General features: G+C 55.6%; 1 protein-coding gene across 12 annotated transcripts in view; it reads left to right on the top strand.

The window, feature by feature from the left end:
- agrn (agrin) overlaps positions 1-27,999 on the top strand; it is a 166,342-nt gene that overhangs the window by 108,068 nt on the left and 30,275 nt on the right. For all 12 annotated transcript variants that reach the window (XM_088616711.1, XM_088616699.1, XM_088616700.1 and 9 more), the window contains 13 exons: positions 762-986; positions 1,893-2,096; positions 8,562-8,783; positions 13,249-13,443; positions 13,883-14,083; positions 20,200-20,348; positions 20,923-21,028; positions 22,391-22,507; positions 23,387-23,551; positions 24,703-24,834; positions 25,166-25,290; positions 25,720-25,825; positions 26,943-27,254. In XM_088616711.1, coding sequence (XP_088472837.1) covers positions 762-986; positions 1,893-2,096; positions 8,562-8,783; positions 13,249-13,443; positions 13,883-14,083; positions 20,200-20,348; positions 20,923-21,028; positions 22,391-22,507; positions 23,387-23,551; positions 24,703-24,834; positions 25,166-25,290; positions 25,720-25,825; positions 26,943-27,254 — 2,259 coding nt within the window. The remainder of the gene's footprint in view (positions 1-761; positions 987-1,892; positions 2,097-8,561; positions 8,784-13,248; positions 13,444-13,882; positions 14,084-20,199; positions 20,349-20,922; positions 21,029-22,390; positions 22,508-23,386; positions 23,552-24,702; positions 24,835-25,165; positions 25,291-25,719; positions 25,826-26,942; positions 27,255-27,999) is intronic.

The raw sequence follows: 27,999 nt of genomic DNA on the forward strand, positions 1-27,999 counted from the left end.
AAAGCGAAGCTGTGCTTTCTTTTATGTTCGTGTTGTCATTCCTTTTTCCCCCCTTTTTTAATCCAGAGACTTGGAAACAGTTCTGCCTTTTCTGTTTTGTTTTATCCCCTGTGGGCTACAAATGACTTACTCGCAGCTTGGCAGAGTTCTAATGCTGTACGACAGCAAATAAATCCTTTGTCTCCCCTCGCTTTTGAACGCCCGGCTGCAGCTGTAAAGCTGCCTCTCTGATTTCAATAACCGTCTTTGTAAATTACATTGCAATTATGGATTATCTTGCCTCCCCGCTGGCCCGGGGGAACTGTGCGTCACCGTGCAGTCCTCACGAAGCGCTCCGGCGCCGGCTGTCAACAGGACCGGTGTGTCGATGCACCTGGGGACACTGACGTGGCCTGGAGGGGTCACCCTGGTGACTGTGTAACACTGCACATCTGCCTGGAACTCCCTGCGCCTCAGCGGGCGGGACTGTGCTCTTACCGTAGTAACTCTGCCAGAAATTCCTGTGCGATACTTTCATTCTGTGAATGAGCAGAGTTTAGATTGCACAAGTTATTATTCCGAATAACAAAACCATTTACTCCAGCCGGCAGCAGTGCTATTGTAGCTGAGGTGGAAAAGGATTCTGTGCTCGTCGCTGTGTAATATTCCCGTGCTCTGCGGGCGCTAAGGGGATCCTGACTGTCGCTGGGGTTTTTATTCCCTGCTCTTGGTCCGCCCGGGCGGGAAGCTGCTGTCTCTAAGCCCCGCCCCTCTCTCCGCAGACCCCTGCCAGGACAGCCGGAGCAACCCGAACGTGGCCTGCCGCGTGGAGCCGCGGACCCGCCGGCCCCAGACCTTCGCCTCGCCGGAGTCCTGCCCGGCGAACCGCGAGCCCGTCTGCGCCAGCGACGGCCAGACCTACGACAACAAGTGCAGGATGGAGCGCACGGGCAAGCTGCAGGGCCTGGAGCTGAAGGTTCTGCACGCCGGGCGCTGCCGGAAGGAGGGTGAGAGCGCGCTGGCCGCCCCGCTGCTGTCCCCCTCCGAGCGAGCCCCGTCATTGCTTCCCAGCAGCCCCTGGACCCTGGCGGCAGCCAGCCGCTGTCTGTCTGTTTTCACGCCCTTCAGCCACGAAGGAGTTTCGCTCCACGGCCAGGAGTGAAGCTCGCCGAGCTGAGAGCTTCAGGGGCTGTGAAATATATGTGGGCAGCAGAGCAGGAAGGTCGACTCCCATTGCACTGCGGTCTGGGCCGGTCCGGGGTTTACGAGCTGCTGGCGCTGGTGATTGATCCAGCACTAGGAGCTGGCTAATTTGTTCTGGCTGCCTTCGTTTGACAGTTTGCTTATAGGTTATTTTGGATTTAAAGTCTTATTAAATACATCAGCCTTTTTGTTGCATAATTTATATATGGGGCCCGGGGGCTCATCACACCTCCTAACATGGATCAAACTGCAGCGGGAGTCTCACGTTCATCCCTGTGTTGTGTAGCAGGGACAGAAGGTCAGCTTTGCTCAGAGCTGAGCAGCACAGAACAGAGTGTAGAGTTGTGTGCGCCTGTGCTGTGGTGTGTTAGACGCTCTCAGTATGTGCCCTTTGCAGGGCTCAGTGCTGCTTTTTAAGGCTCTGCTGCTGCCCGGTAACACTGGGAGAGGGTGGAAGGGCCTGTTTCCAGCCTCAATTACACAGTAATAATAGCAGAGGGTTTGAGCTCTTGGGCAGTGAGTTCCCCGACTCCGGCAGGACCAGCACCCCAGCCCCGGAGCGCAGGAACAGCGCAGATCCCCCCTGCGTGGGCTCGGGCAGAACGGAGTCCGGGGCGCCGCGCACACGCGCTCCTCCTGCAGAATTCCTCGCGGCGGCGCTGTCCTGCTGGCGGAGCGCTGACCCCGGTGGGCTCTGTTTTTGTTCTCAGACGAGTGCCCGGAGGGGTGCCCGTTCAACGCCGTGTGCCAGGTGGAGCGCAGCGGCCCGCGCTGCTCCTGCGAGGCCATCCAGTGCGACGGCGCCTACAGTCCTCTCTGCGGCACGGACGGGCGCACCTTCGGCAACAACTGCGAGCGGCGCAGGGCTGAGTGCCAGGCCCGGGCGTACATCCCCGTGAAGCAGGGCCCGTGCGGTAAGAGTCCTCTCTCCTGGCTCTCTCGTGCTCGTGCCCGATGGCTCAGCGCTGGGCAAGCTGAGTGATTATGTGTGTGGCGCTGGGGGGGCAGGATTGCAGACACTCAATCCGTCTTCATCCCGTTCCATTGCCACGGCTGTCACCCCTAGCATTGCAGACAGATGAAGCATTAAGGTCATGTTTCATTCATGACTCCCACATGACGGTAGTGCCAGTCTTCCACTTCTGATTCCATCTGCAGGTGTGTCTTCCATTCTCCTCCTCCTCCTCCTCCTCCTCCTCCCTTGTTCAAAATGTCCGTTTCCTGCTTCTGTTTCAGTGAGCCAGGCTGCCTTGTCTTGTCTGTGGAGTCTTGTCTGATTTAGAGCTGGCTGCTGCTGGACGCGTCGCTCTGTGCGACCACTCTGGGCGAGGGGCTTCGGCCTTTGACCTTTCCCACGAAGATCCTGACCTCCCCCGGGGGTGGGGGCCGCGCGGCTTTGTTAGAACTGGGGGTTCGCGGCCCCTGGGGGGGGGTGCAGGGAGGGCAAGGGTGAGTGGGCAGAACTAACCAGGAGGCGCCGGCGATCGGGTCGTGAGCGGGCCCTCGTCTGTCAGTGTGTTTGACCGGTTTTTGCTCTGTAACAGAAATTTGTCAAACCTGAAGTCGTTTTTTCCCCCCCAAGCTGTCTGTGTGTTCTGTGTCCTGCCTTCCTCTACAGCCCTTTTGGGGAAAAAGGAAGCGTCAGTAAGGTTGGAGAGCTCTTCTTCTTCCGAGTGCTGTGCTTGCCCCTTTCCTGGACTTTGCAGCCTTTCCCGCCCCCCCCTCGCCCTGCATGATGCATGCATGTGGAACTCGCGGTGTGCTCTGACACGCTGGGGTCCCTCTCCCGTCTCGCGCCGGGCCCGGAGCGAGGGGGCCGCAGGAGGAAGCAGCTGTGGCCGGGCGGGCGGCAGGGCAGAGGCTGGTTCTGTTCCGTGAGCCTGTGTGCTGAAAGTGCACCTTCATCAAGTAAGCAGTAGAAAAAGCAGATGAAACATGAAACCTGCTTTACCAACGCAAATATTTTACAGTATTTTCATAGAGTAAGTTTCTTAAAATTTCCTGGAATAAGTAAATGTTTCCATTTGCTCCCCAGCCAATGAGAGTACCTTACTGTGTACTGAAATCGGCATACTCTGCACACAGTTTGTGCCACACCTCTCCTTCTTAATTAAACATCACATGTGCTCTGTGAAGAGACTTCCCCTCCTCACGGCGGTCGCCTGTTTCCTGTTGGGGAAAGGCTCCCTTTATTGATGAGGCTGCTCCTCCGCTCCATCGGCCCAAGAGACGATTCACGTTCCCTCTTCTTGATGCAAAACGGGGCGCTTACAGCTCTGAAACCTGCTTGTCCTCCGTGGGCGGAAAGCTGAGAGACGTGTCCCAGCTAGGCGAGAGGCATTCGGGAGATGGGACAGCGCCGGGAATCTCATTCTCCTGCTCCAGGCAGACACTCCAGGGAAGCGCCCAGGGATAACCGGCTCGCTCTGTGCCTCCTCCGCCGTTTCCTGGTGCACGCTTCTCTCAGGCATCAGTGAGAGCGCGATGGACGGCAGCATTTATCGATTGTACAAAAAAAAGATGAAGTTATTTCACTTCATCCAAGTGGGTGACAGCTTACACGCTGCCCCTGGGTGGCCTCTGCTGTCACGTCGGAGAGTGGAGCTGTCAAACTCGGGAGCCCCATCCCCAGCACTGCGGGTCGTCTGGCGAGGCTCTGAAGGGAGGGTGCCGAGGTCCTGGGGACCCCCTGGCTCCGGGCTTCAGAGGAGACGAGCATGACGAGACAGCTAGAAGACGATCCTTGTTAAAGGCTGTTGTAGTCATGCGGTCAGAGACCTTTGCTCAGTCGAAGAGCTTGCTCTCCAGGCGTTCCTCAAGAGACCAAAGGCACAGCAAGGCTCGGTGACGTCCCTTGCAATGCCGCCTCAAAGCGTCTGTAGCCTAATAAAAGCCCAAGGCGTTGCTGCGCGGGGCTGAGGCCTGTAGTCCTTTCTTTACAGAGCGTTACAGAGCCTTTTCCAGGAGCAGCGGGGCGGAAAGCTTGTAGATGGAGAGACTGACTCCGCTCTCGGAGACGGGGAGGATCAAAATGCAGGGCTGGCTGTTAAGGCGCCGGTTTCTTTCCTTGTCTGTGTGTCAGCCCGCCGCGGTCGGGTGTCCCCAGATACTGTCGACAGATGTAGGAGATCTGCAGCAGCGGACGTCTACCTCTGGCTTCCTCGCTGGAGATCCGGGGAGTATAGGGTCGCCCCCACGCCTGTCACACGCCTGCCTCGCGTCGTTCCGGCTGCCTGCCTGTGTCCGCTCTGTGTCCCGCGCCCGCCCCGGGTGAAACAGACAGGTGGACACTGGCTCACAGTTGGACGCAGTCACATTCGGAGATGTTCCCTGAAGAGAATGGGACTGACACATGGAAAAACACAGAACTCCCATCTGTGTCCCGGCGCGCGGGCCTGGCTCGGCTCTGCCGCTGTGAGCGCTGGCTGGCTGTCACTGGGCAGACTGGGGGAACGCCTCCTTCTCCTTCCCCGCCCCCTGAGGCCTCCCGGCTGATCCCAAGGGGATCAGGCCCCCCAGGGCTCCAGCGCTGCCCCCCCCCCGTCGCCGAGTGTGTGCGCAGGCCCTGCTTCTCGCCCCAGGGCTGCTCTGCTCACCCCTCGCCTTGTCAGCTCATCCGCAGGTGCAAAACCCCCTGACGCAGTTCTGCGCTCTCCACACAGCCAGGACAGTTTGATCTATGTGCAATCAAGCTAAAACAGCGCTCGTGGGGATTCTTCATTCTGTATGTTAATGTCTTTTTTTGCCTTTTATTATTTTCTAAATACAAGAAAAAATATCTCCCTTAGAGCTAGAGAGCCCCAGTCCTCTAAATGTAATAAGTTGTAAATAAAAGGCTAATAAATTAGAGTAGGCAGAAGATGCATCATGAGGGAAGATATACATTTCTATAAATTATGCATCATTCCACACTCCTGTGTGAGCAGTGCAGCGCTACGCCCTCTGGTCTTCCTCCCAGCACCCCCTTCTCCAGTTGCTGCCCCTGCCCCGTCACCTCTCCCTCTCCTCTTCCAGTCTGCCCGGGCGAATTCTCAGAGCATGACCATCCCAGCTTGGTGCGCTCAAAAGACACTATCCAAACAAGTCCCGTCTGTGCATGCAGAAATGTGTCTGTGAATGTAGTGCATGCAGTCCAGTCCAGGGTTAGCGTTGGCCTCCATGCCATGGACCATGCCATGGAGATGTTGTCCCTGCCACTCTCCCTGTGCCTCAGCTACTTGCTTTGTGTAGGAGTCCTGATACACTAGCCCAGCAGGATTGAGCACAATTATTAAGGAGGAGCAGGTTGAGGCCTCACAAGCGACCATGTTAGACGCTCAGTATCTCTCCTTTCTTTTGGACGGTGGAGTCCAACACAAGGCATGGTGTTGAATCCAGAACTCCGACTTCTTTCAGGAAATATGATTCTGGCATCAGTTCCCTCACGGGTGAGACAGGCCGGACGGCCCCCTCTCCTCTCCTTTACAACGTGCTGTAATTGACATCGGTGTTCCCCAGGATCACCCCTCTGCTGTCAGGGAGGGAGAACTCGAACCCTCAAGTGCTCTGCACACCGCCTGGGAGCAAACCCTTCCAGGTCTGGCCTCGCCAGTGCAAGACAGACATCGAGGCGTTCAGCAGCTTTGAGTTTCATTTAGTTCTGCAAATAAATAACACCAGGCTGCTTTTTACAACATTGTGAATCTTGAGGTTCGATTTTTTCAAATGAATTCTAAACATTGCCTCTGCACAGGCCAGGAGAAGCAATATTTTGACAAAACAGGACATATCTGCATGGCCTCTGTAATCCTGAAATGCTGTTGACAGAGGATTTGAGTGGTCTCACGAGCCTGATTTCTGAAGCTTGAAGTAATTCTCCTCACCCCGGAGAACTAGAGCTCGGCAATTATTGAACTAAAAGAATCCTGCTGTTTGAAAAAAAAATCGCCTCACTGAAATAATTTACTTCAGGATTTGTTTGTTTCTCTGCCTGCTGGCAGGGCAGTGCACCTCCAGTCAGAGACATTTGCTGGTTTTGATTTGTTGTTTTTTTTTTTTGCCATAGTATTAATTCAGGTATTCAGGAGATTAAAAAACTGCGTACGATCCAGTCTAGCATTTGAAAAAAATCCCTTCTCTCTGTATAAACTGAGCAGAGCCCCGGTGGTTTGAATATGTCAGTGTGCTGCTGCTGAAATTTTCAAACGGGAATGTGATTGAGTGCCCTAGGGGTATGTAGGCTGAGTTTTCAAAGCCTTTTTGTGTGATGCCTCAAAAAAAAAAGCTGGAATGATATTCAAACGATTTCAATTGCAAAAATGCAAAGAGCAGGAGTCTTAGGTGTCGGACTCTGGAATGCAACGGGCTTGTTGACCGTATGAGGCTGCAGCTCGCATGTTAAGTCCCGCGCCATGCTCCCCTGGTCAGTGTGGGGGCGGCGTCTCCTCCTCCTCCCGTCTCTCCCGGTATCCACTGCCACGGCCCACGCAGAGCCGCACGGAGCAGGGGCCCGGGGGGCCGGTCCCAGCGTGAAGCCCCCTCAGGCAGGGCACGGGACAGCCTCGCTCTTGAAGACCCACTGGATGGTTCAGCCCTGGAGAGGCTTGGTCCGGCCCGTTGGCGCAGCCCGTCGGGCGCAGTCGTGCAGGTGATCGTTCGGCATGGCTACCCGCGCCTGCGGCCCCTCTCGGCGCCGGGCCTGTGTCCCCTGGGTCACAGGGGCTGATTGATAGTGTGTGCAGGCAGCTGGACCTCAGTACGCAAGCGCCTCTGGGTGTGCAGCCTGAGTGGCCCTGTGCACTGTGCTTCACCTTGCAGGAAGACCCTGTGTCAGGCCAGCAGGCCGGTATGGGAGAGCCCGCCGGGTCTGTGTCAGAAAACACTGCTGGAATGAGCTCTAACACGCCTCTGAATTATCTGAACCAACTTGGGTGTGTAGGCAGCAGTTCCTGCCTGCAGTTGGCAGTGATTGGCACCTTGCCTTTCCACTGAAGAAGCTCAAAGAGCGAGTGACAGCGAGGGAAGAAAATGATGGCAGCAGATGGTATTCTTCTGAGGGCTGAGATTCTCTGCTTTAGACACGTGCACACATTTTATGTGAAGGGGCTGTAGAAGCGATCTTTTCTTTCACACGCAATGAGGAAGGGTGTCGATTTTCCCTTCTTTCCTTATTTTTCACGGCACGCAGAGTGTGAGGGCTGAGGAGAAAGGGGTGAACTGCCTCAGCGGGTGACCTTTGACCCCTTCTGTGAGTTTCAGTGGGGCACCCTGAAGCCTCTGGATGTTGCCTCCTGGTTTGTCTTAGGGTCACGTTCCGGCTGGGAGAGAGAAAAATGTTTTAAACATTCCTAAACATTTGAGTCTAACGGAGAAGTAGGCAAGGGAGAGATGTTTCAGGCCTGCGTTAGGGGTATAATTTATTGAACACACTGTCGAGAGTTTATCTAATATTAAAGGCAGTCCTCGCTTTTAATAAGAATGTGTTTTAAATGGAGCATCCGGGATGACTGCGTGTAATCTCTGGATAATTGCTTTAATGACACAGCTCCGGGGCAGCAATTCGGGAGGTGGGCCCTGTCGTTACTGCCTCCGTCAGGGAAGGCCTCTTCTGCAGCAGGAGAAGGAAACTCCAGGAAAAGCCCCGTGTTTCCTGGGACTTTCCCAGAGCCCCACGCAGGCCCACCGGACCTGTCGATGTGCAGCCCTGCGCACTTTGAAACCACAGTCCACACGCCTGCTCCTCCGACACAGAGAACTCATCGACAGGCTCCGTCCTCAGACGCCGGGCAGTGCCAGCAGCTCCTGGCCTCCTCGCTGTCTCCCTGCATGATTGAGCAAGTGTGACACAGCCGCCCCCGGTCCCAGCTCTGCCCCCTCCTCCTCATTAACGAGGGGCAGCCAAAACACCGCGCACCTCCGCCGCAGCCTCGCCGAGCCCCTCTGGCGCTCAGGAGCCCCGGGCTGTGGAATCATCGAGCAGAGCTGGGCTGTTGTTGTTTTCACGAGAGCTGGCCTGTGTGCAGCCCCTCCCAGCCAGATGCAGGTCGGGGCGTCGATGAGCCAGAGCCTCTGAAGCCCCTGGCATCACCGGGCCCCTGTGACACAGAGGTCCGCTGACGGTAGCGGGGAGAGATGCAGCCCTCTGCTCTGTGGCTCGGTGTCATGGAGCCAGAGCTCCACGTTCTGACGTGCAGAGAGAGGTGTGCCGACACAGACGACAAGACACTCCCTGGTCATTTCATTAGGAGCAGTCCCCTCCCCCCCGAGGAAGCCTGAGGTCCCCTATAGTGCCGCAGGGTTCCTGTGTTGCCCGCCAGCTACCCCGCCTTTCAGAGATGCCCCCGGGCTTGTTCCCCTCCCCAGCCCTGCGCCTCTGACTCCTCCTCTCCCGTTCCGAGCAGGGCTCCACACCCCCAGCCCCTGCCAGGACAAGCCCTGCGGCTTCGGCGCGGCGTGCGTGGTGAGGAACGGGGAGCCGGTGTGCGAGTGCCCGGACGCCTGCCCCAAGGTGCACGACCCCGTGTGCGGCGACGACGAGCACACCTACGGCAGCCAGTGCGAGATGAAGGCCATGGGCTGTGTCCTGCAGAGGGAGATCCGGATCCGGCACAAGGGGCCCTGCGGTGAGTGAGTGACCCCCTCGTCCCCTTCAGACCGCCCTGCGCTGGCACGGTGGGCTGCTGTCTGGGCCGGGCGCGGCGGAGCCCAGCGACAGCACCGTGACGAGCCGTAGAACTGTCCGGTGAGCAGGACCGGCACCTGTCGGCCTGCAGCTCAGCGCCTGGCACCTGCTCACCCGCTCACCCGCTCACCTGCGCCGCAGTCTCCACACCCTGGCTATACAAAACACACAAGCACTAGACATCCTCAGCATCTGAAAGACGTGCCTTTTCCCTAAACCAGCCCGCTGTGTCCAGTGTGTCCAGCTGACTCCTAGCACAAACACTCCGTTAAGGAGGTTTTTTTCTAAGTGGGCCGTGAGTCATGGTCATTCAGTTTATCCCCGGAGCCCCAGGCCTTTATTTTCTGTCCCAGCTGGACTTGATGGGCAGTGTTAGACACTGTGACAATGATGCTGAGCAGGAGCCTTAAGGTCCAGGAGCCATTAGAAAAAAGAGGTTGACTTCTGCAGCTGGTTAAACGTGTTTCTGAGGTTGAAATCAGCAGGTGAGAGAGACAAGCACAGCTGACAATGTGAAACCAGGGTACAGAGCCCTGCTGTGCTGCCTTTCAGAGTCTTTCAGAAACCAGGTGCTGCGGTTTGATTTATCACCCAGGGCTGCTGCTCTGGGAGTCCACCTGCGCCTCTTCAGCCCCACGCTCAGGTGAGGCACAGAGTAAGGAGCAGCAACAGCAGGCCTAGCTGCTCAGATGTGGTGGCTGTGTCGCTTGACATTAACCTGGCTTTAGCCTGGCAGAAGGCTTTGATGCTGCGCCTGTGTGAGGTCAGAAAGAAGAGAATTTGTTTTCTTTTCGGTGTCTCCTTTCCTAGTGATGTTGCTGTGTGTTGTTCAAGGCAGGAAGTATAGACACACAAACACAGAGGTGTCCTTGGAATCGATGTTGGGGGCCCGGGGCCCACATCAAGAGATCTTCTTTCTCAACCGGAGGTCGTTTCTCTAGTTCGGTTTCGTGTACACATGTGAAAAGCAGCCAGTGGAGGTGGAGATTAGGCAGCTGTTGGTAAATCAGTGAATTGCTTTTCATGTTGTCGTTACTCCAAAGCCAAGAGGCAAGATATCACTCAAGGGGCTCATTGTAATTCAGTGGCTCTTGCGTGTCCAGTGCTTCATTACCTATCCGAGATACAGGATTCCAGAGCCATTATCCCAGCGTGCAGTAACTCCATCAGCTCCTTCCCATTCTGTTCCACGCGGCTCTGCCGGAAAATAAATGTTTATGGAAATGATACAAGCTCATTGCCGGGCAGATTGAATGTCGGCGCACTGGCTGCAAGATAATGAGGCTGGCAAGCCCTTATTGTGTCTTTGACCCGGCAGGGGCTGCGGTGGGGGTTACAGACGGCACCTGCCCACACGTGGTGAGCGCTGACAGCTTTTCCGAATTACCGGGGTTATTCATTCGTGTGTCGAGCCGACGCCGTGGCAGAAGGCAGCTTGCATTCGAGGCACGATGACAGCGCCGTAGCAGGGGGCGCAGAGCAGAGGTGCTGCACGGAGGAGCCGGGCTCCCCAGGGCGCCGGCAGCCGCTCGGCAGGGCCACGCGAGATCAGCTGTTACAGCCAGCGAGCTGGAGGGCGCTTGACTTCATTAGTGTTCAGTTAGTCGTTTTCCAATCACGTAACCTGCCGCGGCGGCTTCATTCCAGGAAGAGTGAGTGAATCCCAGAGCACAAAGGGACACTCGGGATCTGTGTGGAGTGACTCGGGAAATGCACGGAAAGACGGGAGAATGAGGGCTGTTCTGGAATCCCCACACAGGAGAACAGTGACCGAATTTGGGGAAACTGGTTCGGGATAGGCGCAGGATTTTTAAAGTCCACAGCAGTGTGGATATGATCACTGTTCCTGAGGCTCATATCGGCAGAACCGAGCCATAAGCCAACGGACCTCAGACCAGCTGGCCGACCCGCCATGACCCTGAAACCCACTCACTACCGGCCCACTGACTGCTGTCCCACTCACAGTCACTGCTGACCCACTCACAGTCACTGCTGTCCCACTCAACACTCACTGCTGACCCACTCACAGTCACTGCTGACCCACTCACAGTCACTTCTGTCCCACTCAACACTCACTGCTGACCCACTCACAGTCACTGCTGTCCAGCTCACACTCACTGCTGTCCCACTCACTGCTGTCCCACTCACACTCACTGCTCTCCCACTCACAGTCACTGCTGACCCACTCACAGTCACTGCTGTCCCACTCACACTCACTGCTGACCCACTCACACTCACTGCTGACCCACTCACAGTCACTGCTGTCCCACTCACACTCACTGCTGACCCACTCACTGCTGTGCCGAGACTGAGTGGCTGAGTCTGCTGCTCAGCTGATCTTTCATTAAGCAGCGCTATCTGTGACCAGCATCAGCTCCCATTGAAATGAGAGGCTTAGAGAGAGAAGAATATTAAATCATTGTGTGATTATAATTTTTCCTGTTTTTTTCCCCTGTGCTTGAGAAAAGTGTTCATAAAAGCCACTTATCTTTACAGCTCAGGTGGCTGCTGGTGTCGATACGACAGACATTTTTTTTATTACTGTTATTTTTTCATTATTTTTTATATTGTTCTAATGGTGAATGACCTTGTCATGGTGCCTTGATATGTCTGTGGAGCTAATACAGCTAATAAAGCTGGGAAGAATGTCACCAGTTCTGAGAGGCCATTCATAGATGTGTACAGAGGGAGAGGAGAGAGGAGAGGAGAGAGGAGAGGAGAGGAGAGAGAAGAGGAGAGGAGAGAGGAGAGGAGAGGAAAGGAGAGAGGAGGTCAGGGAAGACAAGAGGAAAGGAGAGATGAGGAGAGAGGAGGAGGAAGAGGTGAGAGGAAAGAGGAGAGGAGGGAGGAGGTGAGAGAAGACAAGAGGAGAGCAGAGGGGGGAGAGGAGAGACAAGAAGTGAAGGGAGAGGAGAGGGAGGAGAACTCTCACAGGTGCTGGAAATGATATTTTGGTGGAAATGTAGGTCACCCATGGGAGAGAGATGGTGTGAGAGAGAAGGAGAGAGGGGAAGAGGAAAGGGGAGAGGGGAGGGAGGTAAGAGAACGAGAGGGAGAGAAAAGGAAAGGAGAGAGGGAAACCGAGAGGAGAGAGGGAGAGGGAGAGAACTATTTTCTTCCTAGCAACAGAAATGAAAGTGCTGCAACAAAAACAAAACCAATGAAAGACAGTTTGTCTGAGTCTCCCATGGATGCAGCTCACCAGGCAAGAACGAATGAGCCTCCTCAGCCTCTAGCAGAGATGATGGAGCACTTGCTCCGGGCGGCCGGCAGGGAGAAGAGGCGGACGCCTCGGATTTGGGGTGGCTTTTAAATCAACCGCTTGCTCTGAGTCTGCACTTGCGTGGGCCCTGAGGCACACAGCTGGCGTTTCGGAAGAGGAACTACCTGCGTGAACATATGAGGAGCAGTAGGGAGCAGCAGGGCTCAGTGTACAGGACTGTGTGTGCGACGCGGTCACTAATATAGTCTGTGCAAGAAAGCAGCTAAGAGTTTGTGTGTAGGTGTCCAGTGGCTTCACCGTGATTATCTGCTCTGTATCTGCTACACTGTGCCCAGGCTGGTGCTATTGTTGCTTCGTTGTCTGGTTTCACCATGGAATGCAGTAGCATAGGAGTATTTCTAGCGCAGTTTATTTGCATTTCCTCAGGCCTCAGAAACAGCATTGAATTAAAGTGTGACGTTGTTAACTCCACCTCCTGAGTGACTTCAGGAAAAAGTCTCTTCCAAAAATTCAGAAGTCATTCAGTTTGAGAAAAGCAGATGAATCCTGTAGGGAGCTGTGCTGGGTGTTGACGTGTGTGCCTCTCAGATTTAGTTTCCTGCACAGCAGCTTTCCTTTCCCTTTGGGCGGGAGGCTGCGTCTGATGTTGTGTGCTGATGCCCCTGCGCTGGTCTGAAGGGCTGAAAGGCAGAGCTGGCAGGGCGGCGGGGCTTGGTTTCCAGCGAGCCTGCTGGGAATCGGCTGACGCCGGGGGCCGGCGTGGCGTTCAGATCCTTGACGAAGACGCTGGGTGCTACTGTGAGAATGAACGCCCTGACCCTGCGAGACCTTTGGCCAGCCGTGGCGCAGGAAGGGTGACCTCGTTCCGGGATCTACTGCCCATCCCTCTAATTGGCCCCTGCGTGCTGTCAGAGCGAGGACAGAGCAGCTTGCCTGCAGTGGGAGTCTGGGTGGGGGGGCACTCAAGGCATTTGGGGTCCCCTCTGTGACTTTGTTTGCTGTTCCATAGATGTTTCGGGGTGGGGGCAAACACCCCTTTGAGGTGCTGGAAGGCTCCCTGCATTTTCGTAGGCCGCTCGTGGTCTTCTCACGGCTGGCCCCCGGCTGTCGGCCCCGGGTCCGAGCGCTGGCCAGAGCCCCGCCCCGCCCTCTCACGCCCGCCGCTCTCCCTCCCTCCCCGCAGAGCCCTGCAGCAGCTGCCGCTTCGGCGCCATCTGCGACACGGAGACGGGCCGCTGCGTGTGCCCGACAGAGTGCGTGGCGTCCCACCAGCCCGTGTGCGGCACCGACGGCGCGACCTACGCCAACGAGTGCGAGCTGCACGTGCAGGCGTGCACGCAGCAGAAGGACCTGCGGGTGGCGGCGCAGGGGGAGTGCAGTGAGTGCCGCGCCTGTCTGAAGACCCCCACATGCCCCCAGGGGCGTGGGGCGGCAGTCTGACCGCCGGCACGTCTCGGGACACTGCACCGTACACCCGTCGTCTCGGTCGGGAGCGCAGGAACATGGGTAACGAGAGGTGGCGCTCCTGAAACCGCAGCTCGCTAAAGGTTTTCTCTTGCAAACGTGGAACATTTGTTGTTTCGCTGTTTCAAAATAACAAAACATGGAGAATAGATTCAGATTCGTGCAGCTGTCAGATTCCCCCTGGATCTTGTAAGACAGACAGTGTGGGTGTCTGGACGCCAGGGCCCCTGGTGGTTTGCCCCAGGGCTGTGCCTGATCAGATACACAAGTAGACAGGAAGTGAGGTCCCCCCCAGGCAGCGGACGTTAGATCATCTGTGCTTCCTGCTAACGCCGGTGCCCGTGTCCTGGCAGAGACCTGTGGGGACGGCGTGTGCTCCTGGGGCGCCATGTGCGTGAGGAACCAGTGTGTGTGCCCCAGCTGCGCGGGTCAGCCCGGCGCCCCGGTGTGCGGCAGTGATGGGGTCACCTACGACAGCGCCTGCGACCTGCGGGCTGCCTCCTGCCACCTGCGGAAGAAAATAGACATCGCCAGGACGGGCCCCTGCGATGAAGGTAGGGCTTGCCATGATTTTACCATGATTTCACTGTGCTGTACCGCACCTCTCTGTGCTTTATACTAATTTTACCATGGTTTCACTGTACTCTACAATGTAGTTACCATGGTATATTACAGAATGCTTGTAATATTTCTTACAGTGTCAAAGCTGGTCACATGCCTGTCAAACACAACAGGCTGTGTAATTAGATGCTTCTCTCATTAATACCCTCACAGCAGGTGTCTGTAAAATGTTATCAGCACCAGACGAAAGCTGTTACCGTAATTTACTTCAGTTTTGCTCACGAGGCTGCATTGCAGCTCTCGAAAATGACATTTCTAACCTCCCACTGCTGTACTCAGCCACAGGAACAATCCTGCCTGACTCACAGAGAGCTGGGTTCTCAGCACATTTCGCACAGGGCAGGCGAGCCTTCTTGTGACTGGAGCCCAAACTTTGCCATCAGCGTAGCTGGCTTGCTGGAGCGGGGACAGATGGCCTATCAGTGGCAAAAAGGCACACGCCGCCGATGCAAAAACCCGTGAAGTTATGTTTAAAGAGTTTTAAAAATGAATAAAGAAAGTCTAAAAAATGAAAATGACCGTGGGACAGAACTGAAGAGAGGTGAATCGATTGTCCTCGCCTGGCTTGCTTTGCACAAGCTCTGCCCGTGGGGCTGGAAACAACCTCATTTGTTAAAGCAATGTCACCCCGGTCTGAGAAGGAAGTCATGCTAGTATCACTCAGCACTGTCAGCTCTGATTTAGGATAAACACCAAAATTGCCCAGTTCTCAGCTCAGGCATGAATTACTTTCGAGCACAGCCTGAAAAATCAGGTTCTCCTGGGCTTATAAAAACTGGTTCAGGCTGTGCTGAGAAGCCATGATCCTTTTTCGCGCCCGTATGAAAGTAAGCATTTTGTGTCCGCCTGTTGCTCGTCCGTGGGGGAGCTGATAGCGCAGGGGAGACACTCCACCCCCTGGCCGCGCCTTACTGCAGTCTGAGTTACTGTGCCCGGAGGGGGTCCTGGGGTTGTCGTCCTGCTGTTCGCCTCTCTGATTTGACTCACAGCCAAGGTATCATCTTGCTCCAAGACAGTGTGTCTTGTCTTTCGCCCAGCGGGGTGCGTGGGAAAATGTGGTCTGTCCAGACGGACTCAGGGCGGGTGGTTGTGTAAATTAAATAAACAAGGTAAAATATGAGTGAGAAAGTCAGTTCTGCCACTGATTAAACTAGCAGGCAAATTTATAAAAGGCTAAATAATGAAACAGCCCATTAGCTAAGGAATGTCTAATGGTGTCACATGGCTTTGTTCCTGGTACAGCAAAGTTACAGAATAAATGAGCTACTCCTACAACACAAATATCCATTTATTTACAAAACGTACAGAGTGTGAGTACCTGGGCTCAGCCGTTTACAGACCTGAGGCTCAGCCCAACGCTGTCCAGATGACACATACGGCATCAGGGAGACTGGCTGGCAAAGAGCACCACATGAAACACTGCATGTCCACTGCTATAAGAGCACAGTCATTTTTTCTTCATTTAAAGTCTGTCTCTTCAGTTCTAAGACCCAAAGTGGAGACCTCCCTGAGTGGCCTGGTCACTTTCCACGGTCACATGACCTGCCGCATGTGCACCCTTCCTGGAGCCTAACATCACATGTGACCTGGAACAGCAGTGCTTGCCGGTTATACAGCAGCTCATATGGGTATCTTTAATGTCCCCAGGACATGTAACAGTATGATACAGTACATCCTTTCCCCCTCTGTAAGCACATACCTGTAAAAGATAGGAGAGGAGAGGTGAGAGGAGAGAGGAAAGAGGAGAGGAGGTGAGAGGAGAGGAGAGAGGAGGTGAGAGGAAAGGAGAGAGGAGGTCAGGGAAGACAAGAGGAAAGGAGAGATGAGGTGAGGTGAGAGATCAGGCCTGACTTGTTTTGCAGAAGCTTGGGGTGAGGGACTTTCTTGTTGTGATATAGGCCCCATCAGTGCTGTGGAATAGTCTTTAGTAATATGCTGGCACCTGTAAATGGGGGGATTAGGACAAGTAAAATCGAATTTCAATTAGCTCTGTAAAATGAAGTGAGAAGACCTTATCTCACACAGAGCCTGGTGGCTGTCGAGTATGAAACAATCCATAACACTTTTTGATTCATCAAGATCTATTAGATACAACACTCATCGATTACTAAACTACACAGTCTGCTGAAATCTGTTATTATAATAATAATGTGCCCCATATCCTCTCTCTTATCCTTCTGTAAAGAACAAAAGCGCAAGGAAAGTAAGACATAATTTCACAAGATGCAGTTTAATCCTTGCTGGGTTTTTTTTAATTCCTCATTGGTTAAATTTCGCATGCACTTCCCCGACAAGGAGCGAGGGAGTCAGATAGCGCAGGCGATTCATTTTCGGTCCGCTTCTGCAGAATTTAAAAACTACGTTCATTAGTCACAAGGAGAAATGGGCCTTTTTTTTTGCTCTTTTATTTAGCAGTAATGAAAAATGACAGTGTTCCAATCGGTGGCCGTGTGGGGAAATTTATCACCTGTTTAATTTCACACTTGGGTAGGCTGAACTTCACGTTCTTCGTAGACACTGACAAAGCGCTCCCTGTTTGTGCTGTATCACCGACGGGGCCGAGCTGCTTAATTGAGAGCCTGATTAGTAAATTGGATTAGTCTGTGCAGGGAAGGTAGCGACAACAGCCGCGGCTCAGACGCCGGTCGAAGACGCCGCGGGGATGGCGTGGCCCTGAGCCGCTCGCCGCTCGCCGCTCGCCGCTCGCCGCGCCCGGCCGGCGTCAACGCCAGCGAGGGCACGCCGCCGCCAGCTGCAGCAGATGTGCGCTGGAAGTGTGGGCGGGGGGCAGGATCCCCCGCACCAGGAGAGCGAGAGGAGAGGGGGTGGCGACAGTCGGGGCGTTGCAATCCATCACCGCGCTCCCCGTCTGGACGAGAAGCTCAGCCATTTCTCTTCCCCCGGCGACACTTGATTTGGTCTGCATGGGATCACATTCCTCACGCCGGCCACGGCTGGCGTGATCCAAACCAGAACGGGAGGAGGGACGCCCAGGGCGGGCAGGGACGCGGCAGGAATAAAGTGTGAAGAAGGAATGCTTGGGATACAGAGCGCCCGAGCGCCGCGGCGGGATCGGCGGTTTTCTCTGCGGGGGGGGGGGACGGGGGGTGGCAGGAGTTGCACACCTGTCCAGCGCAGAAGGGCTCAGGTGCGAAATAAAGCCGGACCTCCTCTTGGGGTTCCAGGACTCCAGGGCTGTAAATTTCCGGGGGGCAGGACATAAGGGCATAAACACTTCTGTGCACAAATATGTTGGCGGGGGTCTGGAACAGTGATACTGTTGAAGCACATGCCTCAGGACCCTGCAGCCATCACGCAGCGAAGAGAAGCTTCTAGATGGGGCTCCTCTTATTCAGAGCTGATGTCCCAGCACTCTCACAAGTCACCGGCTCAGGCAGACTTGGTAGGCGCCCCCGGGACCTGGCCTGGGAATGAGCCTGCTTCCCAGCTTGGGGGACGGGTGGGGAAAGGGTGGTGCTCACTTTGACACCGGAGAGGTCACCCCCACAGGAAGGGCAGGGAGAGAGCTGCAGGGTGCCCCGTACTGTGTCTCTCGGTGCCCACGCCAAGGAATCCCATTTAGGGAATATGATTTAAAAACCCGGAGTTCTTCTTATCTTATTTTCCGCAGTGCAGCTTGCCTGGTGAACCGAGGCTTGGACATCAGCAGTCTTGGTTCTGCGTAGGCTGGCTGGCAGTTTCAGAGCTGAGGGCGCTGCGGTTCCCCTCACAGTGTTACCGGTGCCTGGGATTTGTCGTTGTTCCTAACAGGCAATTCAGTCCACAAGCAGGGGCTGATCGCTCTCACTTTCATGCCACTCTGTTAATGCTGTGTTCAGTGGCGTTTGCAGCTGGATGACAGTGGGATCTTGCTTCAGTCGTGTAGGCAGGCCTGCACAAGGGAGATTTGGATCCTGCTCAGCTGCAGGTTATACATCGTTCCCCCAGCTGCTGGGGCCATCAGCACTGGGTTCATTTTGTCACTACAGCCATTGCAGGGTGTAGCTTCTCGGCCCCCGAGCCCAGGGGAGGGTGTCGTGGGGGCGGAGGGCCCCCAGAGAACGATGGGGGGGCATAGCGCCGCGAGTGCCGGTGGCAGCCGCGGTCTCGCTTCATCAGGACAGCTGGCAGACCCCCCTTCAGGAATCGCTTACAGAGACACGATCCAAATCAGCTTTCGTCTGCATGCTTTCCTCTCAGGCGCCGAGCCTCTTCATGTCTGCAGGGTGCCAGTTTATCTCTTCGATTATTTTCATTCAGGCTTTCATGGTGAAACATCAGAGCTTCACCTTTACTGGCGTGGCGAGGGACTTCCTGCCTCGCTGTGTGATTTAAAGGAACAGCCACGTTCGCTGTCCCCTGTGGCTCCCCTGAAACCTGCGCTGTGCTGCCGGGACAGTGAAGCACCTGTGTTGTTGTGAGTGGTGCACAGCCCTGTGGCGGTCTCGTCATGTCCCTCGCTCAGTTGTGTGGAGCTGTCACGCCTAGACCCCAAGACACTGCAGCCAGCTCGGGGTCCCCAGGCAATCAGATCCCCCACTCTGTCATTGTCACTGTTCTACCTCCTAATGAAATGCATCTCATCCGGCACTTTCTAGAATTTAACGTTTTGTTTTTCGAGATCCTTTTTAAAAGACAGCAAGCCTGAGCCATTGTGCGCCACCTCTATCTTACCTTTTCAGGCTTCTCACTAGCCAGGTGCAGTTCACTTTCTGCTCCTGAAGGGAGGTGTTTTGCAGACAGCTGTAGGAGCCAGATATTTGCCTTTGCTGAACTTTAAGCAGAAGTAAAGCCTTGTGTTTGACGGAGTGACAGCTGTCAGACTAGTTTGTAACTCAGCGTTGCAGCAGGAGCACAGAAGGTGTTAACCACAGGCAGGGAGGCATTGCCTGCTTCCCCTTGCTCCTCCTCATTCCAACAGCTCAGCAGCTCCTCTGGGTCATATCCTGTTCTGTCGCTCTTCAGTCACAACTCCGCTTCCAGACTTTTGGCCTGTTCTGTACACCAGCTGGAATGAGACTTATGCAGTACTTCGTGAAAGTTTCGCTTGAATCTTAATGAGCCTCCTACAGAACAAGACCGTGGAATATGGGTGCTCTGTGTCATCCCATCCCCCTTTTACAGATTCATTTTTAATATTCAGGTTGCTGTGGGTGTTTTCTTCACCCCCTTGTGACATCATTATGGCGATCCTGGATTTCATATCCCCTCGCAGTGCTCCGTGCTTGGGGATTCTGCTGTAGGGCGCCTCAGGATTGTTTTCGCAGATGTGCTAATGAGGCGGCAGCCATGTTTTCAGTCGGCGATCTGGAAGAAACAAGCTGCTGCAGAGGGGGACACAGGCGGTAGAGATGGACTCCGCCCTCAGCCTGGGAAGATGGCTCTGCAGCAGCAGCACAGGCTGATCCTTCCCCTTCACCAGGGCTAGTCTGGGGAGACTTTCTCTCTCTCTTTCTGTTTGTCCGTCTATCACTTTAGACACCTTTAGTGTGGCAGGGCTGGTGTGGGTATATCATGCACTAGAACATCTCAAATATCCCACCCTATGCTAAAAACCGTTGATGAATGAGTGTAGGCATCACAAGCAGTGTGGATGACGCTTGAGCTGCTGAATAATTGTTTCAGGTAAACAGTGCAGATCCATTTGTCAGGACGGTGTCAGTGTATTTTCGTGCAGTCTGAGACCTCGTTGTCAGGAAAACAGCCAGGGAGGAATGGAATACAATTTTCTCCTATTCTCTCCTGTAGATTAAAGACTTCAATGGGATACAATTGTGATTTATTTTTCTTCTGGGGGAGATCAATAAAAGTGACAGTTTGCGCTGCCATGACTCAGGCGTCCTGCTGCTGCATGGATCCTCGTTGGTCCTGGGTGAGATTAAATCCCGGATTAGATCAAGCCTTCCGCCAGTTCCGCCTACGGATGACAGAGCCAGTATTCGCTGGCGTGGTCGAGGTCTGTGACCCGTGCCGGGCGGGCGGGGCGTCGACAGGAAGCAGCACTCAGCTCACGGCCCCTTTCTTCCTGTCTGTGCGTCTGTCTGTCCAGAGTGCGGCTCCTCCGGCGGCTCGGGTTCGGGAGAGGACAGCGCCTGCGAACAGGAGCGCTGCAAGAAGTTTGGAGGCTCCTGGGACGAGGACGCGGAGGACGACCGCTGTGTGTGCGACTTCACCTGCCAGAGCGTACCGCGGAGCCAGGTGGGGGCGCCAGAGAGCCGGAGAGCAGAGGGAATCTGCTGATTAGTTGATGAGCATCGTCAGGCTCTGTAGCATCGTTAGCGGCCTTCCACACACCTGCCTGTCACAACTGAGGCTACTCATTAATAAAGACAACAGGCCACTTAATTCTGAAACTCGTGGTCGATCTGTGGAAGTCAGTTTGCCGTAATGATCAGGAATTAAAACTAATCCCTCTGGCTGGGCCTGGAAACAGAAGAGCTCTGAATGGGTTGTGCTGAATTCGTTTTTATCCACTCCTGGAAGCTACAGCTGCCCTTTCACTACAGCAGTAGTCGTCCCCGAAATGTCGAGTAACTTCTCTGGTACCCATTTGCCTGTCTACAAGGGACTAATATATTGAAAACTATAAATATTTCACCTTTTTTAGAACTGTAGAACTTAGAACCTAAACTTTACACAGAGCCACTTCTTGTTCTGTCTTGGGGTGCAGCCCTGTTTGAGTCGTTTCTGGCCGCGGGGGGGTCGGGTGTTCGGGAGGGCGGAGGCCCACAGCCATGCTTAGCGGTCCCATGTGTTTGACCCCCTGGCGCAGGTGTGTGGGACGGACGGCCGCACCTACAGCAGCGAGTGCGAGCTGAAGAAGACCCGCTGCGAGAAGCAGGCCCACGTTGAGATCCACAGCCAGGGGCCCTGTGCAGGTAAGGGCCGCGGAGCCTGGTATCTGGAGCCGCCGCCAGTGACTGGGGAGAGGAGCCCCTGCGGGCAGCGGGACCTCGGTGTGATGGCTGGGCGGGCGCTGGCTGGCGCGCAGCTCTCTGATGTGACTGGGGCCTGGCTGCAGCAGTCAGGTTAGGAAGGGGAGGGGGGTTTTAACCACATGCTGGGGGTGTGGGGGTGTCAGGTGGGAGTGGCCCTGCTGCACGCCGCAGAGGAGCTGGGCTCCGGGTCGTTCGGGCCGGGCTGGGCACCCGGGTCTCCGGCAGGCGGTGCTGGTTCTGATCATCGACGGAGTGCAGCCGAATGTCCCTCCCTGGACACCACGCCCCGTCACAGAGTATTCAGGAATTTGGCACAAGGCTGGGCCCGGCCTCTCGCTCCAGGGAGCAACAGCACCACAGCCCCCCAGCCACAAGCCTGAGCCCCCCTGCTGCTGCCCGGTGCCGCGTGCCAGCCGCGGACAGACACCGGCTGTGTTGTTTTTTAAGCTGTAATGATACTTCGTTACATAACCGTAATTATATAGTACGTTTCAGAGACATATAATGGGGCTTAAAAGCAAGAGGAGTGAATAGCTCAATGCCCAGCATCAGCCTGCTTCGGAGCAGCACATGGAATCGAAAGCAGGGCTTCAAGAAAGAAAGCGGCGCTGAATAATTAATATATTATGTTAAAGCGAACACTGGGACAGGCTGGGGGAGTGGATGAATAATGCAGGACAGCACGAAAAGATGATATATGAAGTGAAGTGGCGGCTTGTCTTAATTGACACAGCGAAAGAGAAACAGGACTTGAGTTCAGGGTTAATGAACTGAATCGAAACCCCACTTTTGTGCCTGAAGAAGGAGGAAGTAACCCATCACTATTAAGCAGCGGCCAAAACTGCTGTGCGGCGGTAGTGCCGTGTGCATGCAGAGGCCGCTGGGACGCGTGGCTCAGCATCCTGAAACCCGGAGACGAGTGCGTGAGACATACTAATCTCCCTGCCTGCGGCAAACCCAGCCTGCCCCCCGCAGCCAGAGCTGCCCCGGGCCGGTTCCTGGCATGAGCCCGACGGGGGCGCTGAGCTGGCGGTGTGGTGGCCATGCTGAGTCTGACACCGCTGGGCGCGCTCCACACAGGCAAGCCCACTGTGTGCCAGGTTTCAGAGCAGGTAGGAGCGTGCAGGTGCTCTTGTCCTGGGCACCCTCTACAGGCAGGGCTTTGGTGGCAAAAGCACCTTTTCCCGTCACAAGTGTAAGCCTGCATTTTGTCTTTTTTTAAAACCCGCACTCCACATGTTGACTTTGCTCACTCTCCTGTGTCTCCTCCCCCCGCCCCCCGCCCCCTGTCCCTCTCTCCAGCCACCCCCAGCACAGCGGCCCCCACGGCCTCGGCCCAGCACTGCAGCCAAGCGGTTTACGGCTGTTGCCTTGACAACACAACGTTTGCCCTCGGAGTGGGGCTGGCGGGCTGCCCTAGTAAGTTACACCCTCCATCCATCCTTCAGATCGATGCCTCCCCAGCGCTCAGCTGACTTTATTTTCTTTGCATTACTGGCCGGTTGTGTTAAACTTCTCTTCTCTTCTCCGTCAGTGTCACTGGGGGAGAAGTCCCAGCGAGAGAAATAAGACTTTGGGGAGGCCATAAGTCAAAATAGTCTAAAGTAATAAGTTCAATTGAAGTTCAAAGCCAGCTTATAAAGCATACCTGTTTTTCTCCCTCCTGAGTTTGATTATCTGCCTCAAAGGTTTTGCTTCGCTTAAGAGCGTCTCATTCCTCCGCCACCTGCTCTCTGTGTGGCAGGATGTCTCCGTGCGCGGGATGAAACCGCAGCTCAGGACGAAAAGAAAAGCAGTGAAAGATTTAGAAGTGCAGAAACAGGAAACCCTGCTTTTGTTCTGGAGATAGATTGTAAAGATTTTTACTCGCGGGTAAACAGAAAGCATAATTGCTCTTCCTGCAGATTCCAGACACTGTGGAAATGCTGCAGGTTTGATTTACCCCCACTCTACTCTAATGAGTCCTTAAGATGGAGCTTTTTAGGTCCAGAGCAGATCCTCTGTTCTGTCTGGGGTGTTCCTCTTCTGTCTGAATTGCCTAAGACAGATATGAATGCTGTAATTAGGCAGGCTGGAGCTCTTCCACTGCAAGACTTTTACTGCAGCTGAGTTATCTCAGTCAAGAAAACCTCAGCGGGTGGGTCTCCAGTAATCAAGGACCACGAAGAATCAAGTCCTGGTGGACCGACCCAAAGGTCCGCAGGAGCTTCACCACTGTTCTCTAACACGGGACGCATTTTCATCCGACGCCGCGTTTTGTTGATGGAGGTTAATGGCGCCCCCCGCTGTCACCCGCAGGTACCTGTCTGTGCAACTCCTACGGGTCATACGGGGGGTCCTGTGACCCCACAACCGGTCAGTGCTCCTGCAAGCCCGGGGTGGGCGGACCGAAGTGTGACCGCTGCGAGCCCGGATTCTGGAACTTCCGCGGCATCGTCACGGACAACATGAGCGGCTGCACACGTAAGGACCCCGGCTTCGCTCCTCTCTCTCTCTCTGCTGTCCCCGTCCGGAATCTCACGAGGCAGAACATAGAACATGCATGATGACACGCCTGTGTTCTACAGGGAAGTTCAGTTGAAATCAGTGCTGCACCTAGCCATGTGAATTGGCTTAATGAGGTGCCGGTAATCTGCTGTGACCTCTGCTCAAAGGGCACTTCAAGGTAAAAGAACAGACCCCAGCAGCATGTCTTTAGACACCCATGTGGTTTCACCGTTGCAGCTTATCGCTTATGGTGATTTTCGGGGTGGTGTGGGAGGTCGGGGGGGGTCTCCTTCCAGAATGAATTCCCGGGGTTGCTAACCTGATCCTGCGGAGAGAGAGCTGTGCCGTCCCCAGTCCCCAGTCCCCAGCCTCCAGCAGGAAGAGGTTTAGCTCAGAGCGTGCTCTGCAAGCATGTGCGTGTCCGTGTGCTGGGGGGGTCAGGGCTGTCGGCTGCCCAGGGAAATGTCATCAGATTGCAGCAGAAATGAGGAGGAGGAGGAGGAGGAGGAGGGTGGTGAGTGCGGCAAGCAGCTCTGCCAGGACCAGTTTTTGAGTCAGGGTGATTATCCTGTAGGTCAGCTCTGTTTGTGTGAAATAACTCAACTGCACTTTGTTTCATTTGGGCGTCCAATTTGTTATCGTGAACAGCACCTCAGCTGGAATTCAATCTCAATTTTGTGTCTACTAGCACCCTGTCAACGTCTTACTCTGCTCTGGCGCTTGGGTCTGATGTGGCAGGAAGGATTGAGCTTGTACGCTGCCCGGCTGTGTGCACGGGCCTGTGTTCCCCTCCTGTCTGTCAGCGTTTTCGAATGTTCGCTAAAACTCCTGTTCACATGACTAACACCCCCCTGTAAGGCCTGTGGCTCCTCCATTTTCCTATCTGAACCCCCAGAGGGAGGGCACTCACTCAGAGAGACGTTTTGCCCCGTTAGTGGCTCTGACAGAGCTAAATTAGTCAGTTAAGGAGAGAACAGCTGCAGAGAGAACGGGCCAGGCCGCCCATCCGAGATTGCGTCACAGCCTGGAGCCGGCAGACCTCCCCCCCTCCTCGCACCCCAGCTCCGGGCTGTCCTGCGCCCCGACTCTCCGCACGTTCCCAACTCTGCCCCCTCTCCTGTCCGCAGCCTGCAACTGCGACCCGACGGGCTCTGTGCGGGACGACTGCGAGCAGATGACCGGGCTGTGCTCGTGCAAGACAGGGGTGACGGGCATGAAGTGCACCATGTGTCTGGACGGCAGCGCCAGCTGTGAGAAGGGTGGGCAAAACATCTGGCTCTTACTGACCGCTGGGGAGGGGGCATTTCCTTTAGGGCTGAGGAGTTGCATTCTCCTTTAGAGACCTCATGTATTCCTGTGTGTTAGAATGTACTGGGTTATTATATTTTCTACCACAGTGTTACTGTGTCAGTAGCCTTGTTTCTATTGTGTCAGTAATGTTAAGCCTTTGTGCTTGGAGGGGATTCACACTGTAAGCAGGGCTGAGGGTGATTTGGTCCGGAGTGTAAGAAGCAGACAGCTCTGGCTCAGTGTTGCCATCCTGGGGTCGTGGGGCTGCTCGGTGTTACCCCCAGTGTCTGCGCCCCACAGGTCCCGCTGGCCAGGCCTCCTGCGCCGCGCTGCAGTGCCGGTTCGGCGCCACATGCGCGGAGGTGAACGGCAAGGCCCAGTGCGAGTGCCCCCCGCCCGACTGCGCCGAGAAGAACAAGACCAAGGTACGCCTCCCGATTCTCGCTCCCTTCCTCCCTGCGGCTCTCCCAGCCTCCTCGGGGGCGCCAGTGCCAGGCAGCGGGCTCTCTGTGTAGGGGCAGGCCGGGGAGGCTGACACCTGAGACCAGAACGTGTGGCAGTTAGTGACGTGGCTCTGGAGGACAGGAGCAGCGCCACCACACAGGCGAGGGAGGCCTGAAGGCCTTGAGCTGGCGATGTTCTCGCAGAGAGTTTCATCTGTCCTTCCTGCACGGGAGCAAGAACAGGTTCATCCCATTCACACAGCTGAAGAAACGTTGCGTCTCTTCTCTCCTCAGCAGGGGATAAACCTGTCCTTGTTCCTCTGCAGCCTGCGCCTGCTGTCTCAGCCGACAGTAGCCGTCGAGGGGCTGGTAAAAACCCCTGTAAAAACACGTGTCCTGTGTGCCGCCCAGGTCTGCGGTTCTGATGGGGTGACCTACGCTGACCGGTGCCAGCTGAGGACCATCGCCTGCCGCCAGGCCACGGCCATCTCTGTGAAGCACGTAGGACAGTGCTCAGGTGAGAGAGGCCCCCGTGCTCTGTGCCGTACCGCAGGGGGTCACACACTGCAGGGAGAGAACACAGGAAAGCAGGACAAGGCACTCGACAGAGGCTTTCCTGGTGAAAGCGAGCCGCGGTGTTTTGGCAGGGGTCCTGTCAGCGTAATTCCCTGAGTGCTGCCAGCCTTTTCATTCAAATCCCCTCCTCCTGGAATGGATTAGGGGTGAGTTACAATAGCTTCTCGGGCATCTCTGAGCTTGGCCCCCTGGCTGGGGTGAACCGCGTGTCTGTGCCGTCCATCGCTCGGTGTAGAGCATTAGGAAAGGAGCTGTGGTGTTTAACCGCAGGCAGGAGCGAGGAGAGACAGCATCTCGAGGAGAGACGAGCACCTGCAGACCTGGACACCTGCACACGAGGTGCCTTTGTTTGGACTCTGGTATTTGTGTCACTGTTGGAGATGCAGAAAGCTATTTTAATAAACAGCTTGTAGAGTTAAGTCCAGGGTAGAAGCAAGGGAAAGTTTGTACAATACTGCTGGTTGGAAATCAAACCGAGCATTTAAACCCAATTTAAACTGCCTTCCACGCTGTCTCTCTGACCACAAATTATCGCTCAGCTCAGTGCCTACAGTGGAAATACCTGCTTTTCCAGTGATGCCCTCCCAGAGAGAGGGCTGTGATTGACAAGTGTAACCAAGGAGAAAAAGAAATTAATCCCCTCACCGAGGCGTCATTGTCGCTCAGCAGCTAAGCTCCTGGTTGTAAGCTCAGCGCCGCGCGGGATCTGGGGTTTATTTAATAAAAGGTCATGCGTCGCACGCTTTGCACGGTAATTGCTGATCAAACATGAGACAATTACTGAGCAATTAAATGTAAACCCAGCACAAGTCAAAGATGAGGATGAGTAGAATTGGAAGGAGGCGGAATGGGATTTGAGCGAGCGCGGTGTGATTCCCTGAGCTGCAGGGCTCGCGGCAGCACGTCGTCACCCACACGTCACCCACAGGGGCCCGGCGGCCCGAGGGTGGACTGCTCCCGGAGCAGTGGGGCGGAGTGTGCGTCTGTCCCGTGGCTTGTATTCCGCGTGAAGGCTTCTCCGTCTCTGTTCACCTGTCGTTCCCTCCTGCTCCCTCCAGAAACCATCGTGACCCCCGCCCAGGCCGCCCGCCCCACCCTGGCCCCCCCGCCCGCCACCCGGCGCCGGGGCAAGACCACCACGCCCGCCCCGGAGGAGTCTTCGGTGCTGGAGGCCCTGCCGCCCGCGCCGCTGCCCACGGACGCGCCCGCCATGGGCCAGGGGGCCGCCACCACGCCCCTCCCGCCGCCCAGCACCACCCCGCCCCCCGCGCCGGCCCTGCCGTTCGAGGACTCGGGCAGCGGGGAGCCCAGCGGCGATGACGAGGCCGAGGGCAGCGCGCCGCCAGACGCCAGCGGGGACGAGCCCGTGGGTGAGTGCGCTGGGCCCGGGGACCGGTCCGAGAGGCAGCTCGTCGCATCATGGGGGTCCCAAGTCTGCCAGCTCGGGGTGCCGTGTGTCTCTGGTGACCCCTGGGTCACTTCTGCCCAACTGGAGAGCCCCCGAGGTGATGAGACCAACGAGCTGCACCCTGTAGGGCAGAAAAAATAGGGGGAGACGTTGCTGAACAGCGGCCTTCTGAGCTGAGACTGTAAAGCGGTTGTTATTTGTATATTATTATTATCGGTAGGTGACCTCTGTGCAAGGTCGAGAGATCAACAGTATTAATCTGAATCATCATTGCATAACCAGACCCGATAAGAGACACCCCCTCTGTTGATGCCTTTTCGTCGTCATCCCGAGCTGTCGGGTCTGCAGTTCCAGCTTTGTTCTGTACCCTCTCACCCTGTCTTTGGCCGTGTCCCAGAAGGAGTGGGGTGCACAGTGCTCTCTCCTCCTGATGTTCCCCAGGGGCACTGTGCCTGCGTGGCAGGGCTCCCCTGTCTGTTCTCTGACTCCCCCAAGAGCACTCTCCTCCCTGCAGCCTGACAGATGCGGGCGCTGGTCTGCTCGTAACTCTGCCTGCGAGGTCGCAGAGACGCAGCAGCGAGCTCTGCTTCTCGCCGAAGTAATTTTCCACGTCCTGCACTTTCACTCGACTCATGGTCAGGGAGTCCTTGAAGAGCCTCTGCGATGCGCTCGGGGCTTGTTCAGTGTTGTCTGTGGCGTTTTTTATT

Source organism: Lepisosteus platostomus, chromosome 23 (assembly GCF_059453375.1).
Source record: "Lepisosteus platostomus isolate fLepPlt1 chromosome 23, fLepPlt1.hap1, whole genome shotgun sequence".
Classification (NCBI taxonomy): Eukaryota; Metazoa; Chordata; class Actinopteri; order Semionotiformes; family Lepisosteidae; genus Lepisosteus; species Lepisosteus platostomus.